This window comes from Magnolia sinica, chromosome 2 (genome assembly GCF_029962835.1).
Source record: "Magnolia sinica isolate HGM2019 chromosome 2, MsV1, whole genome shotgun sequence".
NCBI classification, from domain to species: domain Eukaryota; kingdom Viridiplantae; phylum Streptophyta; class Magnoliopsida; order Magnoliales; family Magnoliaceae; genus Magnolia; species Magnolia sinica.
Window position 1 is genome coordinate 33047281 of NC_080574.1, and position 20145 is coordinate 33067425.

At 38.0% G+C, this 20145-nt stretch overlaps 1 protein-coding gene across 1 annotated transcript in view; it reads right to left on the reverse strand.

Annotated features, from left to right (window-relative positions):
• Window positions 1–14818: 14818 nt before the first annotated feature.
• The window catches only part of LOC131236918 (uncharacterized), a 38373-nt gene continuing 33046 nt past the window's right edge, over window positions 14819–20145 (reverse strand). The window contains exons 12-14 of the mRNA XM_058234452.1: window positions 16648–19328; window positions 16292–16443; window positions 14819–15228 (exon numbers count right to left, since the gene is read on the reverse strand). Coding sequence (XP_058090435.1) covers window positions 14925–15228; window positions 16292–16443; window positions 16648–19328 — 3137 coding nt within the window. The 3' untranslated portion in view covers window positions 14819–14924. The remainder of the gene's footprint in view (window positions 15229–16291; window positions 16444–16647; window positions 19329–20145) is intronic.

A 20145-nucleotide genomic window follows, 5' to 3' on the forward strand; every position in this document is an offset into this window, starting at 1 on the left:
AGCCGGACCCTGCGACCGATCGAGCATGGCTCACGATCGATCGAGGACGGTCCTAGACGTGGCTCCACATCTTAACACATGGTTGACTATGACTCACTATGATGGTCATAGTAAACCATGGAATTCCATGGTTGACCATAACTCACCGTAATGTTCTTGGTCGACCATGGTGCAACCGTCGAATTTACAATTTTGTGCAAAATAGGGTATTTAAGTCTGATTTTTCATTAGGACTATTCGATACAAGTGTTTTTTTTTCAAGGGGATAACATTTGCCAAGGGAGTGGGTTTACTGCATTTGTAAAGGATTTGGAAATGATTTCACAAAGGATTTAGGGGTTTCCTAAAAGTACGCATCACAAGGGGAGATCGAGTACATCTATAATCAGAAAAGGTGAGTCAGTACAACTCTAAGGTTTTGATTATAGTAGATCTATGTTGTCTCGTGTCATGATTTTTTTCCACGAGAAATTTTCACGTAAAATATCATGTGTTTGTAAATTGTTTTCTTTTGGTTTAGTTATCCTACATTATTATATTGTTCTATCTTCATTTATCGTACTTCTGCAAAGCGTAAGGATTGGCAGTGGTGTTAGATTTGAATTTTTAACACCTAAGGTTTGATTCCGATTTGTTATTGGCTCAGGTTTACTTTGTTGTGGTGTGATATAGAGTGAGTTCACTCACACCAAAGTGGTATCAGAGAGTTAGGTTGGACGTTTGGATTTAAGCGAAGATTTCAAGATCAAAATTTAATATATAGAAGTTTGATGGGAAGAACAATTTTAATTTATGGAAGAGGAAGGTCAAGGACATTTTGGTTTCACAATGGTTGAGCAAGGCGTTTTTGAAAATAAAATCGGAGAAAATGTCGAATTATGACTAGAGCGATCTCGGGGAGAAAGCTATGAGCATCATTCATTTGTGTTTGTCAGATGAGGTTATGCACAACGTCCTTAATGAGGAATATTCCTTGAAGATGTGGAAGAAGCTAGAAGACATGTGTGCATCAAAGTCCCTTACAAATAAGTTGTTTGTGAAGAAACAATTTTTATGTTAAAATTGAAGGAATGATCATATTTCCTAAAGCACGTGAACTTGTTTACAAAGTTATGTAGTGAGTTGATAAGGCTCGGAGAGACGGTCAAGGAAGAAGACAAAGCGGTGTTACTTGTAACATTGCTTCCCTTAACATATGACCATCTCGTCACTACTCTACTGTATTTGAATGATATAGTGAAGCTTGAAGAAATCACTATGGTGCTTATTTCTAGCGAGATGAGGAATAAGTCAAATGATAAGGACTTTCAAGAGGAAGGGTTAGTTACGACAGGGGGTTAAAGACGTGGGCAATTTGAAGAGCGATCTCGGTTTGATAAGAAGAAATAGTCTGGATCAAAGTCGAAAGCAAATGACAGATGCTTCTATTGTGACATTAAGATGCACTTCAGGAGAGACTGACAAAAATGAAAGGATAAAACAAAAGCAAAGAAAAATGGAACATAGGTAAATCAGCGAGTGTAGTAAAAGAGAACTCAGAAGAAGACCTCTTAGTCTCCTCAGGTATGAGTCGCCTCTCAAACACTTGGATTTTAGACTAAGAATGTTTAAATCATATGTGCTCGAATAGGACTTGGTTCAATTCCTACAAGTCCTATGATGATGAAAGTGTTCTAATGGAAAATGATGCAGCATGTAAGGTCATTGGAATAGGGACCATCAAGGTAAGAATGTTTGATGGAGTCATTTTGGGCTCTTGGTGATGTCAGGCATGTCCTAAAGCTAAAGAAAAACATAATATCCGTAGGTTACCCATCTTCAATTACTTGCTTATAAGTGCACATGTCCATTTTATTAATGATTTATGTTGCTCATTGCTTCTCATTGTGATTCAACCTTTTTTCTTAAGATTTGAAACCCTTGTGTTGGGTTATTTTGATTAGAGTTGATTTCCTTGATTTTTTTTTTTTTCCTTATTGATTAAAAGTGATGCAACATCGATTTAAACGTGTTGTACGAAAAGTACAAGTCGGTTCCTTGTCTCGATCCATTTCCTTTGAAATTTGGACCATCTGTCCACCAGAGGATGACCTTAAAATTTTTCAGGATTTTAAATCAAGGAGCATTATCATTGATACGTTTGTAAATCTTAATCATATAGTTGAATATGGGTTGCATGAGCTTCTTTCTGAGGTTGGATGGGAAAATGTTCTTCAATGGGAAGAAAATGCATACCGATCGATAGTCCAATGGATGTATTTCTCTATTTCAAATCTTTCTTTAGAAAGGGACATCTTTTTTAAAATAAAATTTTTTGAGGAAATAATTTCAATTACACCCTCCACCATTATATCTTTGATGTTGAATTGGCGGAGGATGGAATTCTAATTTCTCCTCTTATAAACAAGGTGTCAAATTCTGAGAAAGAATCTATTACCAAAGTGCTATATGGTTTTGATGCGGACTGGAGATCGGGCAATGCTCTACCAATTGGAAAACTTTTACTAAGTATCGCTTTCTTCATCACATTTTTACGTCTAATGTTTATCCAATAGCCGGTAACAAAATCAATTTCACTTCGTTCTTGGTTCGTATCCTCCATGCAATAGCTACCAGAGTCAAAATTTATTTTCCGACTCTTTCTCACTCCATCATTCATTATCGGATGCACCCAAAGCATGACTCTCTTCCATTCAATTACCTCATGACATCTCTTGCGTTATCTTTTCGAATCCAAATTCTTTCTATTGAAGCACCAGAATCTGATCTTCCTTTTAACTATCAAATTTACATATGCTGAATTTAACTCATCTACCTGAGTAACAAAGCGTATGTGGTAATAAGCAAGAAGTGGAAGCAGATGTTAACATGGATGACATTTTCAACGAATTAGAGGAAGAATCAGATGAATATGAGGATGATTCTGACTATCGTCCTTCTAATTTTGATGAGAGATTATCTTCTTTGGAGCATCGGATGGATGCTTTGCATATTTCTCAAGAATTTTTGGCTTTAAATCAAAAGCTTAACATGAAGTACATGAAAAAGTACTTTCATTGAATAAGCAAGAGATTGAAAAATATTGATCCTGAGATGCCAACTCTGTTTTCTTTTAAATTTGAACGATGTTTATTATATTGAGTTTCCGACTTAGATATCTTGCTTTATATTTTCAGACTTATTATTGACTTGAAATGCTTGTTTACTATTTGATCTTATTCCTGCTTCCTATATGTTTCATGTATTTTATCTTCATTTGTCAAATTGTGACAAAAAAGGGGGGAGAAATGATCATATATATGATATATGGAGATGACTCATCTCATGTGGAAACAAGTTATTTTTAATATATTTTTCAGGGGGAGCAGACAACATATTCTTCATGAGAAATCTTGCGCTAAAAGTTCATGATTCGTTGCCTTCGTTGTTCTGATTCTAGTTATAAAGTTTATGTAATTTATTGAGTATTTGTAATGTGCTGAGTGTGATGAATGTGTAATAAATTATATTTTGTCACGAATTTGACAAATGGGGAGATTATAAGTGCGAATGTTTTAAGCACACAAGTAAGTTGTCAAATTTTGTAGACAAAATGTATAGGGTATGAAACTTCAGCACATTTAAGCTCTCTTTAACATTTCAAGACTAGAGCATGGCTCAACATCTCAAGATTAGAAGGCTCGGAAGTATTTTAAGAGAAGAATTATTTTTATGCCAACTTACAGGTAAAAAAGACCTTAGGAAATACCCTAGGTTAAAGTGCATCTTAGTAGTTTTCTAAGATTTAAATTATGACTATTTTATATGAATATTTAAGGGTGTTTGGCCAGATCACATGCATTTTCTAGTTACCTAGAATTGCATTATTGATCTTCAAATTCAATGTTAGAGCTCTGAACTTCAATATTATTGCATTTCGAATTGTTCATCAATGACAAAGATATGGCTAGATCACATGCATCTTCAATATTTGAAGAATTGGACCATTCATCACATTTGATATCAATCAAATTTGAATACTAACCTACTTGTAGACATAGTTGCAAGTAATTTCACTCAATCCATGCTTATACAAACTGAATCACAATTGTATGAGCGAAATGCTCACTGATATACACCTAAACTCACTTATAAACATGTAGAAGTACTTATCCTACGAATATGTGCTTAATTGCACTGATGAAATGTGCACTTGTTTAGACTTTTTTAGAATGTTATTTAAGTGAAATAAATACTCATATAAACTTGTAGCACTCAAATATGCAATTAGATGCGCTTACATACACATATACGCACATGTAGTTAAACTCACTCATAGGCACACTTATATACTTGGTTGCCACTTGTACATAAATATTTGCACATATGGGTAGTCAAATATGCACTTATAGTCATAAAAGCACACTTAGTCCACACTTATATGACACCCTGATCCGTAGCTCAAGTGGTAGACTGAGTGAAGATACCCTTGTTGAGGGTTGAATATTGCATATTAAACCCCAGTTATTATCAGATTTTACGAGCATGATACCGTTTAACGCCATAACTTAATCGTGTTTGTGATGCAAAGTGATTTTAGGAGCTTGTATTGGAAAAAGGTATTAAAAGAATGGATTTAATTCTCATAAATAAAAAAGGCAAGGAATGGACCCCAGGGGACCGAGATCAAAGAATTTACAGGCTATAGATCTGAGAAAATCAAGCCACTCACGTTAAACGGGCCCAAAGAGCATTTATAATGCAAGATCACAGGGTTCTCACAATTCGTTCAACTCGAAACTTTATATATGGATTGAGGACCATAAATTAACTGTACAAATAAAATTTCATCCATTGGATCCTTGTGGAAGTGGCCCAAAGAACAGATCATCCCATAAATTATCACTTTGGGGCCCACCTGGTATCTGAATATGCTTTAATTTTGTTCTCAACTCCTTAAATTGGATGGGGAAGAAGATGAACGGAGTATATTTTTCACTAACATCTCAGTGGACCCCAAGCCTAAGGTGCGTGTACATAGTGCACCTCCGCTGGACGCGCACTGGACCCAGATTCGGTCTCTCTCGTGCAGAGAAGCCAGCGGACGGACTGACGTTCGCCGGTTCTGAGTAGTGGGGCCCACTCTCCATCCCATTGCATGATCTGAGCAGTCCATTCACTCCATAGGAGGGGATTTAACCATCTCCTAGGTGTCTGTTTCGTCCCTTGCAAACTTACACAGATTCTAGCCGTTCAAACTCAAGACGGACGGCAGGTTTAAAATTCAATGGGCCACACTCAACACAATCCAAAACTGTCCATATCTGAATGGTTTTTCTACGGGAATCTAATGGACTGAATGGATCTATCCTTCGAAGCCGATGATGAGCCCTACCAACGTCACAGCGTAAGCTCTGTTACGTCAGGCCCTGTTTCTGCGTCCGAAACGGACTGATTCTGGGGTTGTTGTTCGCCCATCGTGATGATCGGACGACCGATCTGGACCTTCCATCGTGTATACCTGTCCAAAACTCCCCAACGGACATTGTTCTTTTGGACAGAATCAAAGGAGGAGGGGAGTTGGGAGGATCCGTTCTTGGCTGTGTAAGGAAAGCTGCGTAAAGTTCCGCACCGACTTCAGACGCTGTGTGTAAATAGGGTCGGTGACCGACTCCAGCTGCGAACGTCCAACCGACCATCCTCTCTCCATCGACTCCTCTGGTTCTATATAAAGGAGGAGAAGAGAAGGAAAGGTATCAATTCAGTTGCTGGGAGCTGGGGGGTGGACGTGAGAGAGAGAGAGAGAGAGAGAGAGATATTAGTTTAAGCTTTTTGTTTTTTTTTTTGTTTTTGTTTTTTTTACTGTTTTATTTGAATTTTGGAGTGTTTTAGCCTCATCATGTCAGGCTAAACCTCTTAGCTAGGGCTAAGAGGTGAAGCTTGTGGCGTGATGGCTGATCCCTACTGCTTGGATTCATACTAGTTGAATAACTTTTGATGTTAGTTTGATTTTGAGGAATACCTTTAGTTTTTAATGATTTGTTGTGACTTACATTACAATAGATTTACGATGGCTTTGAGTATTTTCTTTTCATTATTGTGATTATACAGTTAAGAAGCCCTGTTGTTCACCATCGTCCCTTGGACATGGTTGGATGACGGAATCCTTCCTAACATTTATATATCTCTCAGGTTGGCTGTAGATTGGTTTAATTCTATTGTTTACTTTGTCTCATGGGCATGGTCTTGTGATGGAATCCCTTCTAATTTACATTCGCCTTATCTCTTGAAAACTAGGTCAAAAGAAGTTCAGAATTGATTTTCATGGTATATCTTCCAACTGGATGAAGGTGGGACTTGAAGTACAATTGAGTTCATGAATTAAGCGTAGATCTCCCTGATCTCTACAAGTGGATCCTCTGAATTGATTTCTACAAATTTTAGATTAATATTTTCATCATTATTCCTTCATATTCACTCGATTTAGATTTCATCTTATTCTAGTTCTAGTCCTGGTTACTTTCAAATTACGTACAGGTTTCAATTCATGTGGATTCGACCTCGGTCTTACCGAGTTTATTACTACATCACAACCCTATACTTGGGGTGTGAATAACCCTCGTTTCAAAACTGAGGTCTTGGTATCAATTCCCTAGTGGGGGTGACTAACAATGGAGTGTGTATTGACAGTGGGGTGTATACTAACAAGCTAACCCCCCCAAAAAAAAAGTCCACACTTATATGAACTCTTTCGTATATTTTTCATTGAAAAATGCACATATGGAGTTAATCACACCTAAATGCATTGAAGTACATGCTTAAATTGATTGGCCTATTTGGTTTTCCAATTTTCCATGAAATACAAACAAAATGAGTCATTATTATCATTTTGAGGTATTTGTTTGAACAAGAATATATAATAGCTTGTAAATCAAAAGTCAAATACACTTGTAAAGAAAATAGGTGAATTAAATTATATTCAATATATTTTGAACTTATAAAATTACCATTTTTATAGTGATTTCTAAGTGAAACAAACAATATAGCAAAATCATCATTATAGTAAAATGTAAGCGATGTTACCACACAATTACAAAACTAATCATTGCCTATTTACATCCATTTACTATTGTAATTAGAAAGCCAAACATGCCCTAGACATGCGCATTTGCACTTAACCCCCATTAATACATGCATATTTAGAATTTTAAGCAATGTATCACACAAAACACGAACGTATTTACACTTATGGACTTATACATATGTATATGCACTTCATATTGATGTAAAGCGACTGATGCATTCTTCGCATAGTTGGACCAAAAGAAGCTCAAATAAAAGTGAAATTAGTCTGTCAGAATCTAGCATAGTCTTACGTAGGGCATGATGTAATTTGGCCCAGGCATGTCCGATTCCAAGAGATTTATTCCGAATATAGAGAAATTATTGTTCGAAATGTTAACCATAAAACAACCATAATGTTTTATCTAGGCATTGCCATGAAACACATGACCTATCGATCTTTATGTAATAGTGCATCCAGGGTCAACTAACCTAATATGCCAATCAAATTTGTCCATTTCATGAGAAAACACACATCTTCGATGTCAAAATTGAGATCTTAATTAGGAAAATTTTACTACTTTTAGTTAATTTTTCTTTTGCCGTATTTCTCTATTATTGCAGTTTTAGAATTTGTCTTATTTATAAGTTGCAATAATGTCAGAAATGCTTTGATAAGATCTTATTGGACATTCCTATTTGGGGCAAATTTAGTCTTTGAGAGACATTTTGTTATTTCGAGTAATTTCTATTCGAATTAGAGTTTTGGGTCTTTCATATAAGTGATGTAATCGAACAATCCAATATTATTATGTAATTGAGAAAAATACATGAATTTTCTATTTTCTTGGGGAGTTAAGAACTTGCATTTTTATTCAAAGTTTTGATTACTTAAAGAAAACGATGCTCTTCATTGTTATTTCACGTTATTCCCTGCATCACATCCCCATACATATGTACGTATTCGCAACCAAAGATATTGAAATATGTTTGTGTTTACAACCAAAGACACTAAATACACACAAATGCATATGTGAGCTCTTGCATCTGCACATACACATTGAAATATGGCTTATAAGCATGCATCTACGCTAAATCCTCTCTTATACACAATTATTTACTAACTATATACACATTCTTAATATCATACACACATTAAATGCATTTAAGCAGAACTTTATATATTTTATGTGAAAGTGTCCTGGTTTGTCAAATTATGTGAGTGTTGAGTTAGTCTTACTAGTGAGCCCCAAGCTGAAGATTACAAGACCAAGAACTCAACTAGGAAGAAGTTCGAGCATTCCACATAGGTAACCAAAGCCTTACTTCCTTAACCAAACCCTTGAGGTATATGACCCCATAAATAAAAACTTAGTCTTACTCACAACGATTTTCAAAATATCCATTGGTAAGCTTAGTCTTGATCACTTGGAGTATTAGAGGAAAAAACATGAACTATATAGGAAAAATCACGAGGACAATTTCGATAAAATCGAACATGGTTCAATTGCATCAAAAAATAGGCCCATACAGTCCAACAACAAAATAAACATAAGATGGGTATTATTGATTACATCGAATAGAGTTCAATGATATCAAAATTCAAATTTCGATAGCATCGAACCCACTTTGATTAAATCGACTAAGGACACTCCCTCTATAAATAAAATACTCTCCAAGTGTTTCTCGGTATAATCGAATCTTCATCGATAACATCGAGAGTAAGTTATCGATGGTATCGAAGACTGTTCGATTGCATCGAAATATAGGACCAATTTGTCCAGCAAGATATCAAGGAATATCCAACATTTTCGATCACAACAAAGACCCTTCGATGTCATTAAACCTAAAAATTCGATAGCATCGAAGGTGTGATCGATTGTATCGAAAAATGGGACAAAACCTTCTAGCAACCAAAGAGTAATTTTTCTAAAGAAAATTCGATGGGATTGAAACACCCCCCAATGACATCGAAGTGCACGTCGATGAAATCAAAAGGTGTTCGATAAAGATCGAACATAATCTATTCTACACCTAAATGAATCTCTTAGTGTGGGTAGTCGATGCAATCGGAGAAAGTTTGATGAATCGAACTTCAAATCTGGATGGAATCAAAGACAATTTGATAGCATCAACAATGTCAGATTTTTTTCCTTTTTTTTTTTTTAAACCATTGGGATTCAAGTTTATATAAACCCATAAGTTGCTTCTTGGTAAAATGAGCAGGAATCAAAGAGAGCTTGAGAGAATTATTGTGATAGTTAATACCCTCATCCTCAAGCCCTCTTTCACATAAGAGTTCATCATTCAATCCATAGCACAAGCATTTATTGTTTTCTTCATTACTTGAATTGAATTATGAACTCTAGAATTCATTGAGTTTCTAGTAGCACCCTTTAATGGTAAATCATTGTGTTGGAATCCTTGCTTAGCTTAAACTCTAAAGAAAAATCATTTATTAGAGAAAATTAGATCAAATCCTAAACCAACAACTTTGGAGCATTGATTGGAGCATCAAACGGACGGTTGTGGTTTAAGAGAGCTGAAAACTCTTCATCAACAGGAAGATCTTCTTCAACATGTGCTGACAAGGGGTTCACTCACTTACAAGTAAGTATAAAAAGTCTAAACAGTCTGAAGCCTCTTCCTTGTGTAGTATTTTGTTTCAAAGTATGTTTAGCATGTTTTCAAACTCGTTAAGACCTTTTGTAAGCCTCCGATGGGAGAATACGTATAGCGTCCTTGTGTAGGACCAATTTCCTTCTGTAAACATGTGTGATTACCTTGTGTAGGCATGTATGATTGTCTTGTGTAGACAATACCTTGTGTATATTGTAAAGGTTTATGGTTAACTTGATTTAAAACCATTGAATAGTGAAATATGACACACTCTAGGGTGAAGTGCGTTAGTCAGGAGTGGAGTAGGCAAGTAGTCGAACCACTATATATTGATGTGTTTGTGATGATTAATCTTGCTTATATGTATTGACTGCTTGAATGTTTACATTATACACAATACGTGTTTGATATAATGCAGCACTTAGATTTCCACTATCATAGAAGTTGAATGTGAATAACCTCTTGATAATCCTACTTTAATCCTTCTTATTTGTAAATTCTACCCTCTAAGACACTTGGACATATATCCATACTTCAATAGTACATTAAATTATGTGCCACCTATATGCCACTTATATTAAAAGAGTACAAGTGTTGTACAAATAGAGTTCGTTTGGCACACGTCATACAATTGTGTAGATAACATAGTTCCAAATATGGCTATGCTATGAAGATCGTATTTATGATTGATGACAATAGTTAACAATGTTTCATAGTGACAAATTGTTAACTTTTTTTAAACTTAGCGAAAATTTTAAATTTTTTTAAAGCTTGGATCATGTGGTTAATGCTATGAATTCTCGTTTTGACGATCTCAAGTTTCTATAGAACATTTTAAAATTTTTTTTTTCTTTTTTTTTAAAAAAAAAACAACAGATACTATAATACACATATAGAATCCACCAAATTGCCACTATCGATCTTCCAAACCAGGAAGTTTCTTCCTGATCTATCCCATATGGAGGAGAGGAGGAGAACCCAACACATCAGCCCTTGGAATGGGGCCATTGTCGATGCTCGACCCATCCATTGGGTGGACCCCACATGCATCAAACATGTGACATAAAGAGGGGACAAAAAACACCCTCTCTCTCACGTCTGTTTTGTCTTCTCTCGCATTTCTTTACAGTGATGCCCTTAGAGGACTTGGGCATCTAGGGCTATCTGCTCTATAGTCCCCTCCCTCTGTAATAGGATTTATTTTATAAGGAGATAAGAGTTTTAGGGGAGACACTAGTTACGGTATACGCCATGCTACAGATGTCGATAATGCTCTACTACATCAAAAGTCTATAATATTTTCTTAACAATGCACTCAACCAACCAAATCCCTCTAAACACAATGTCACCATCCTTAGCTAATGGCCATGCAGGCCTAAGGTATGGATCACCATATCTTAACCATTGAATGTTCATCAAGCTTAGTTCACAACAAGATCAACGGTAAAAAATAAAAGTTAACGATTAAAAATCTCAATTAACCAATAGAAAAATCTTTAATGCACTGGCTAACCTTTAACTTGATGAATAGTCCAAACCATAAGATCAACCTATAAATAAAGTCCTATGTAATTAAATTGATCCCATACTGAATCACATGAACTTTGACAAACCTTGATGTATGTGCCCCAACCAAACAGACTTTTATGGGCCATGAGATGACTTTTCTTTTTTTTGGTTAACTCGTTGGTACACCCACTGTCAGTTCACACTTCACAGTTAGCCACCCCCACTAAGGAATCGATACCAAGACCTCAGTGTTGAAACGAGGTATCCTTCACTCAGCCATGAGATGACCTCATAAAGTGATCGAAAGCATGTATAATCCATATATCTTGGCCCACATATTCTCAGGTGTGGGATTAGTCGAAGCTACTGCATCCTCAAGTTGATCTAGTCCAAGCATAATGGGTCTTTCGGTCTAAAAACTTGTCTTCAATCCTACCAATGTAAATGCCCATTATGCCAAACTACGAGCCCATATCCATTGCACACTCATATTCCTATGTAGAGTAGGGCCCATATCCATTGCACACTCATATTCCTATGTAGAGTAGGGCTAAGGCATACTGACTCGTCATCATGCCCGATGGCGGAGACCTTCCATCTTGATTCATTGTCAGTTCCCGCATGCAAGATGACCAAAATAAGTATAACACATATTTTTCATACAACCTGTCGACACATGAATTTTCCTCAAACGCATCCAACAATGTTATCGTGTGACAACATCCCAGCTCCAATAGCTAAGCAAAAAAGCATTTAATGAGAGAGAGAGAGAGAGAGAGAGAGAGAGAGAGAGAGAGAGAGAGAGAAGCAAAAAAGCAGCATGATAGAGAAAGACCTTAGCTTAAAACCTTTAGGTGCATACGCTCAGAAGGTGAGCCCCACATGCTTAAACCTTCTGCCTCCTTCACTGGGATGCTCCGCGTCATACACCTGGGACACTAATAAAGGGAGAGGCTCCTTGCGCTTGCAACATGAGCACCATATGTTATTGGATTTAGATGTGTCTATGCAAAAAACCATCAGCACATGTGCATAGGCATAAACTTCTCCTTGGCCCCCAAAACAACTATGAGTGTAAACCACCCACGATGGGCCTCTTGTACAGTTATGCCTCAACAAGGCACATACCCTCCACTAATGGTTGACGTTAGGCACAGAGGGTCTCACCTCCTTGTGGAGAGAGTTAATTTTATCCCATATTCGTTCTCAACATATGAGCCCCCATGGCATTGTTGAAGATAACCAATCAATATAGATTAAGGCTATCATGACTCCCATGGTTCTAGACACTTTGAAGACGAAGAACCAAGGACCAAAGTACATCCAAGGCCAAGATGAAGGATGAGTCATTTTTGTTTTTACCTTTCAATTAAGGATTTTCCCAGAGATGTAATTAAGTACTTATGCTAGACCACAACCTGTAATGTAAACAACCCACCTTTATGAAAAGCCATCTAGCATGGCATGTTCATGGGTTTGTATCAAGCATATCATGCATGACTTAATGGAAAGAATTAAGAATGATCAACATTGGGGACAAAGACTCCAAGGATCCTTACTACCTAAGGTCAAGAAGGCTATACAGCTATCTTCAATTATAACCACAACACCACTACATGGCTAAAAGAGATTACTAACGCCCAACAATAACAAGATGCTTGAAGTCCATGGCTGAGAAGACACCGCAACATCCTCAGAAACTCCTAGGTAATAAACACCTATCTTGCATCAAACTACAACAAACAACAATCCAAACACAAATTTACCTCAAACAAAATTAATGACTTGACTGGAGACAACAATACAACTCAACTTTTCCTCAAGTCCCAATCATGGATTGTTTAATCTATGCAAGATTCATGGTTGGTCATTCTAACCAAAATGGAAGAAACATGTTCTTACAAGGAGACCTTGTTATTATTAATGAATCTACAAGCGACGACATCTAACTTCCTTATAACAATGGTGTTCACACAGCAAGAGGCCTTCTTGTTTTTCCTCCCCATGGGAGGGTTAGCGGTTGTATCGCATGGACCAACCACACCTCCAACTACCACAACTCAGGGCAGTCAAGGCTCCCTCAACGGCTAAAGCTACTCCTAAGGTCAGCACTGCAACAATAGTCCAAGCCTCCACATCGGTTAAAACCGACGCAATGGTGAAGGCCCCCACTCCAGCCAAGGTCATTTCGATGGCCAGGGCTGCTTCTAAGGTTAGTGCTGCTGTATTAGTATGGCCAGCTGGGTAGCACTACTGGCCAAGACCATCGAAACAGTCAAGGCCCTGACCCAGGTCACTGCCCGAACAACACAACGACTAAAAACAAGAGGGTCACTTAAAAATCAGAATAAAAGGTTGATTTTTAAGTAATTCGGATTGTTTGTTTGTTTTTTCCCACTACATATGGAATATGTGCAGAGATTCTGCTGGATAGGACAATTGTAACTGTATGATTTCCAGTCTAGAACTAGACAGTAGAAACTTAAATGATCCACATTCAATAAGAGTGGTGGCAAGGTTCTACTCTGGGGTTTTCTCAGGCATGGTCCATCTGTGGTACACGACAGCCAACCTCTGATGGGGCCCACAACACCTGGCTTACGTCCAAGTATCTTTTCCACTTTGTGGCGGCTTTCACTCTAGTCTAAGTTGCCCTTTTTAGAGGTCAACCCCTCTGGAAAAACTTCAAGGTGGCCAACTTAATTTCATGTTCAGGTAGCACTTCCCAATTTGTGGCAGCTTTTGCTCTAATCGCCCCTACGGGGCTTGCACAGGATTAATAGTTAGCTCTGATACCATTTGCTAAGAACCAAAATGATAGACTTTATCAAGCTAGGCTCCAATACCAATGGGGATCATGACACCTTGAACCTACCACACCCAATCAATTCCTGCAATTCTTCATTGAAATCACTTTGAAGACAACATGTACACTGCAGAATAACTATTCCTCTGCCATTTTTACCTCTGGGCATGAACCTCCTTTGGATCGTATAATATCCATGCTGCTAATAAGGCAAGCACCGCCTTGAAAATATTTGGCCATGTAAATCAAGACGGCCCACCACAAACTCATTGAGCAAGTTGTTTGCAGTCAAGCTGTTTTCTGTTGTGTTCCCATTTGAGGAATGGATGAGCCAGCTTTTGTCCAATGACTTCAATGCAGGGATTACATTTACAGCAGCTTGGATGAGAGTGAGCGGCTACAAAACCATATGGAAAATTCAAACAATTCAATTTAAACCGTCACAATTGCAGAGCCACCTTGAAAATCAGCTTGCTCAATTAGTTTGTGGTGGGCTAGCTTGATTCACATGCCAATTGTATATAAGCTCATCAGCTTAAAATCAGCTTAATCAACGTTAGTGTTGAATTTCGGAACACCTGACGGCTTTCATCTATACCATCCATTAGAAGTCCGCAAATGGCCAAGAATGGACAGTTACAGCATTTTTATAACCCATTCAAAGAGGAGTACACAATTTGGATGGTTTAGTTCGACTGCCATATGCACTTGCACAATTGCACAATCAGGTGGACTATAATGTCCACTATTGAATCCGACATACATGGTGTGGGACCCGCCAAAATTGAGATTAGCATAAGGCCTGATTTTGGGGGATTTCTACACAAAAGGGACACCTATAACTCATCAGTCTCTTTCCTTGAAATTCCATATATAAATGGAGGTCCATTTCATTTTTTGTTTACTTGTTTCATTTACACAAAGCCTTGTACTGTAAAAAGAAGAAGACTTATCTTTTCTTGTTCTTACCTTTTCTCTTTTGCCTAGACTTGTTATTTTCCTTAGCCTTGTTGCTCTTGCTTTGGTTGCTTGGACCAGATGTTGCTGGTGCTGTAACCTCTGCAGAAATTTTCTTTCCCTTGTTGCCCTGACTCTGGTCACTCGAAGCAGATGTAGCAGGGCCCTCCTCCACGGTGTTTTGGTCACCTGGTAAAAATAATGTGTCCAAGATGGGCTGCAGTCTCGGCTTCCGCTCCCGTAACCTTTGACAAAGCATCAACATCATCGGAATTTTGTTCCTAAGTTCCTCTTTCCTGTAGATGAAACTCACCATTCAAAACAAGAGACTGAAATAGAGACCCACTAAATCATGGCAAGTGAACAGTTTAAAACTACAGTGGATCCTTCTGTTGATAAGAAACCCTGCTGAACTAAGCAATGCCTGTTGGATCAAACACTCAACAAACCATTGCTTGGAATTTTCAATGGGTGGCAAGGGCCATCCATCTCCTCACAAAAATGATGTTGGAGGTTTTTCCTATTAGCAGGCTTTTGCAACAGGATCCCGGCAAAGGAAATGGCCCATCAAAACTTTGTTATTACAACATTGAGGATGCTGTTTTCACTAAATTAACACCATTGGGCTTATGGGATATCTGACGTGGGGATTTCAACTTATGAAACACATGCAGTAAGTTATACTTGCTTTATGTTAAAAGAAAACACAAAAACTCAGGAAAATGACAAACATGTAACATAAATAAGAATCCTACTAAACTAGTGGAGAAGGAAACAAAGAATGGAAAACTACCAAGAAATTGGTTTAGAGAGTCAAGTGCAACAATTCAACCTGATTGGGAGCTAGAAAATAAATGGATAGAAAGGGAAATTTTCTTTGAAAGTTATTTTTCCAAGAAAGCATTTAGAGAGAATTTATTAGAACAATTTCTATGAAAGCACTCTCTAGGAAAATGTTTTCCAACAAAAACGAACTTCCAACAGGGGAGCAAGTCATTTACTTAGAAGGTACTTCCTCCCAAATATTTCCCAATCTCCCAAACAGGACCCAAATGAGTAAAAAAAAGGGACGATAGTCAATTCCATGACAAATCAGAAAACTGTTCATTTAATACTTTGGATTCAAATCATTTTAGTGTTACTGTAAGCTACAGCAAAAAGAAGAAAGCTCTAACTTAGTTGCTACCACCTAATATTGTAAACTATGGAGACAGGTGAGTCTGTTTGCACCAAATTTCAATTTCATGAAATATCATGAACTTATGCACCAAACTAGACTGATTAATAATGAAATTGCATGATAATTTTACAACTACACCCTAAAACAATAAAAACGATAACTCGAAAAAGTTTGCTGACCTTGCATCCAAAGCATTAGAGAGCTGTTTCAATTCACTGAGCATGCTTTTCGTTTCTTCGGTCAAATTGCCATCAAGATTCTGTTGATGTTCTTTTTGACTCAAGAGGGCTGTTGCAGCATCAAGGATGTGGATGGATTCGTCCACCAGAGCCTAAACAACACAAATAACACCATTCTTTGCATCATTTCTGATTAGAGTTTAAGATTACGTAGGGTGGTTGAGAGAGAGAGAACAACACAAATAACACCATTCTTTGCATCATTTCCAATTAGAGTTTAAGATTACGTAGGGTGGTTGAGAGAGAGAGAGAGAGAGAGAGAGACAGAGAGACAGAGAGAGTTTTATCACCAGTACCTTAGTTTCAGGGGGATTGAACGCATTGAATGCAAGGCTACTTGCATTTTCACCTCCAACTTTGATGTGTAGGATAATATCAAATGATTCCCACAACATATCAAATGTATCCCACAACTGACCATATTTTGTTTGTAGAACACTGTTATCTATTTCATTCGTAATCTCCGAAACTCGTCTTTCCTTCGAAGGATTATTTGAAGGGAGTTCAGTATCATCTCTGCCAGTGTTGTTGCCAGAAGAATGATTGGTTCTACTTGAATTTCCAACTTCTTCTACATGCTTGTGATCTTTCAAAAAGATGCTTTTTGGGTCCTTCGGAAAGAGTAAATGGATAATATGCTCTCTGCTTTGAATTGACTCAGGGGTGACAATTAAAGCATTCAGATTCAAGAATTTTGAGCGATTGTTTTCTGAGCTGACAACCACTAAACGATTGCCAGTTGCTTCCAATGCTTCCGCAACTATTCTTAAAATCTGACCTCTATTTCTCATTCGCCCACCTCTTCGAAGCTTATCAGAGAACTGCTTAGGCAAATCTGAAAGAATTTCATTACTAAGAAGCAGCATTGAAATTTTAGAAAGATCCCGTTCGGAGTTCAGATAAGCTAAACAGATTATGACAACTAATCTAGACATCAGAATATGATAGTACGAATAGGGGGCAGACATCATCTTGACCCATTCCCTCATGCCCCGTTTATCATTCAGAAGCTGTTCAGCTGCACTTGCCATGAATTCCAGCACTTCAGCTGCTGTACTTTGAAACTGTTTATCTTGAACTGCCAAACAGGGACCTAAAGAACCCTTCCAGACTTCACAAGTAGCCATTTCAAAGAAAGTTGTTTTGGTAGTATAGAAGAAGCCGCCACATCCCAGGCAGGACGATGCCAAAAACATAAGACACTCGAAGAGATACATAAAACAGTGGGGGGATATGTAATCATATTCTCTCCAAGATGCCGTGAATGTGCTTGCCAAAGCTTTTTGGAATTTGCAGAGTAGAGGAATTCGTCCAAAGCCGATATCCATGTAAGTCTTCAGCAGTTCAACAAAGGCTTTCCAATGTGGCATCTGATCCAAACAGATCTTGATCTTCTGATACAATTCTTCGGTTAACCTTCCAGAGATAAATATCAGCATCACAGCCCGTCCAATCTGACCGTGTGTCAACCTACCATTCTCTTGATTGAGATTCTCTATGAGGATTTCTTCTAGTATATCTCTAGCAATCCCACTCTCACGCAAAGCAACCATACTCTCCGTCATTGATTTTCCACAATCAAGTGGAAAAACTATATAAAAAAAGCATCTCTTACAAAATGCAAGCGATCTTTTTAGCTTCCCAACAGAGTATTTCAAATCAAGCAATTTGGACTCATTAAGAAATTTTGCAATGCCGAACATATGAAGGATGACTTGTCCTTGGCAAAATAATCGCAAAGGTTTCTTGGTAGAAAAACCATGCAGTAACTCCAGTCTCTCCAGTACTTTCATACCAACAGAGGGCAGTTCCAAAGCAAAAAAGTCCTGTGAACATGACATGAACTGACGCGCGTTCATCGAAACCATGTTCCGATCCCGTTGCAGGGAACCAGTATCACTCGCCTTAATCCAACATGCCTCTGAATTGAGCGCAATGAAGGTATTTTGATTATCCTGTTTCCGCACTCCAAAATATTCCAAACAAAATTCTTCATATGCCGAGCAGTCTTTTGCAACAGATTTTCCGGGTAGTTGAACATAAGATAAAACATTCAGAATCATTTCCTTCCACAAATTCCAAAAATATATCAATGTTTCAACAGAGAAGGAATTCTGGGCCACCATTTCATTTGCATGCTTGCCCAAATCCAAAACTGTTTCAGATTCCCAATGAAATTTTGAGGGTTCTGACTGGAGATGGATATCAAGAATTTTACGGGCAGCAAATATTTCCAGTCGGACATTTTGAAATTTCCGAGCAGTATTTAAGTAATCCGACAAGTTCAACAAACTGGTGGCTTGGTCTGACAATACACCTACCTCAGCACAAATGGACTCATAGAAGACATTTGACGCTTGCTCTGCTAGCGATTTCGCCCTCATTAAGAGCTCCTCTTTCTGTGGGAACGACTTCAAGGGCCAACCCTTGCTTCCACCTGCCCAAAGAGAGCTTATAACAACATGAAGGATAATCAAGCGTGACGCATTATTGAAATGTCCAGCTTTCTCAAGTATGTCAGCCTCAAGGAGGAGATCGCCTTTCATTCTTGCAATGTCGGCTGCCTCCATATAGTTTTCTGACTCCATCTCAACCACAACCAGATCATCAAGAAAATTCCTCGACTTCAAGAAAGTACGGATCAAGTCCATTGAAGGGAAAGCCTTAACAAACTTCATCATGCGTTTGGAATCTCCAAGCTCAAGATAGTGGAGTGCACAGCTCTCCAGGAATGAAGTTCTAACCCCATCTACTTCTTGACTCTTGAAATCGTCTAAGGACGAGTCTTCCTTCCACTGTTCTATGAATTGCAAACCCAAATCAAAAAGTTCTCCTTTGGTGCAAACAGACAAGCACTTGTAGAAACATTTTCCTTCAGCATATACTTTAGCAGCAAGAGGCCAACATTTGGCCATATCGAAACAGTCCCCTGCATCCTCAAGCTTTGAGACACCACATTTCTCCCAATAAATCATTCCTGTTTCAGATGTGTGGCATGAGATTAACACTATTATTTACAAAGAAAACTTCAATAAAAGAAGAAGAAGGCAAATCACCAATTATATGATGTTTGGAAGGAGCTAAATATTTAGTGTCATAGGTGCAAATGGGTCACAGGTCAACCGAACAGGATAAAAGGTACGGATCATAGTTTCAACCCATTAGGTTGGACGTGGTCCAAAACATCACATCAGTTATTAAATGGGTTAGACTTGAAACCTTTAAAGTGATGCACCCAGGCCACACATCAAACATTTATGCTGAAGCAACTGCGAGAGTGGATCCCTCTTGTCATCTGATGATAGGTGTTGGCAGAATTGAAAACAACATGATATGGGTGATCCTGTTGCTCTCAGTTGAAACTGCAGGAGTGTGTGTGTGGGTCAGTGTTTGGGTTGGGGGGGGGATCTGCTTGCTCTTACTGATTGCCTGTTCTAGACTTGCTTGTATAATGAAAGTTCCTGCACCTAGGAAAATTAGCACTGGGAGCCCTGGTTGCCCTGGTTCTTGTGTGGGTGAGGTTGAGCATTCAGTTAGTGACGGCGAGAAGGGGGGTGGGGTGTTATGGGGGATGCAGTTGACAGTAGCTAAATGCCATCTAGAAGCCATATATCTTTGTATAGGAGCCCCACTGTTAGACTATAAGCTGATTTTAGAAAGTTTTGGATTCCTTTTGATTTGCTACCTTAATCACATTCCAATCCTATTTACTTTAATTAGGGTTGCTGATAGGTTTCGGAGAAAACCAAGAGAAATCACCACACATAATAGAACTCTAGATTGTTGAGATTTGC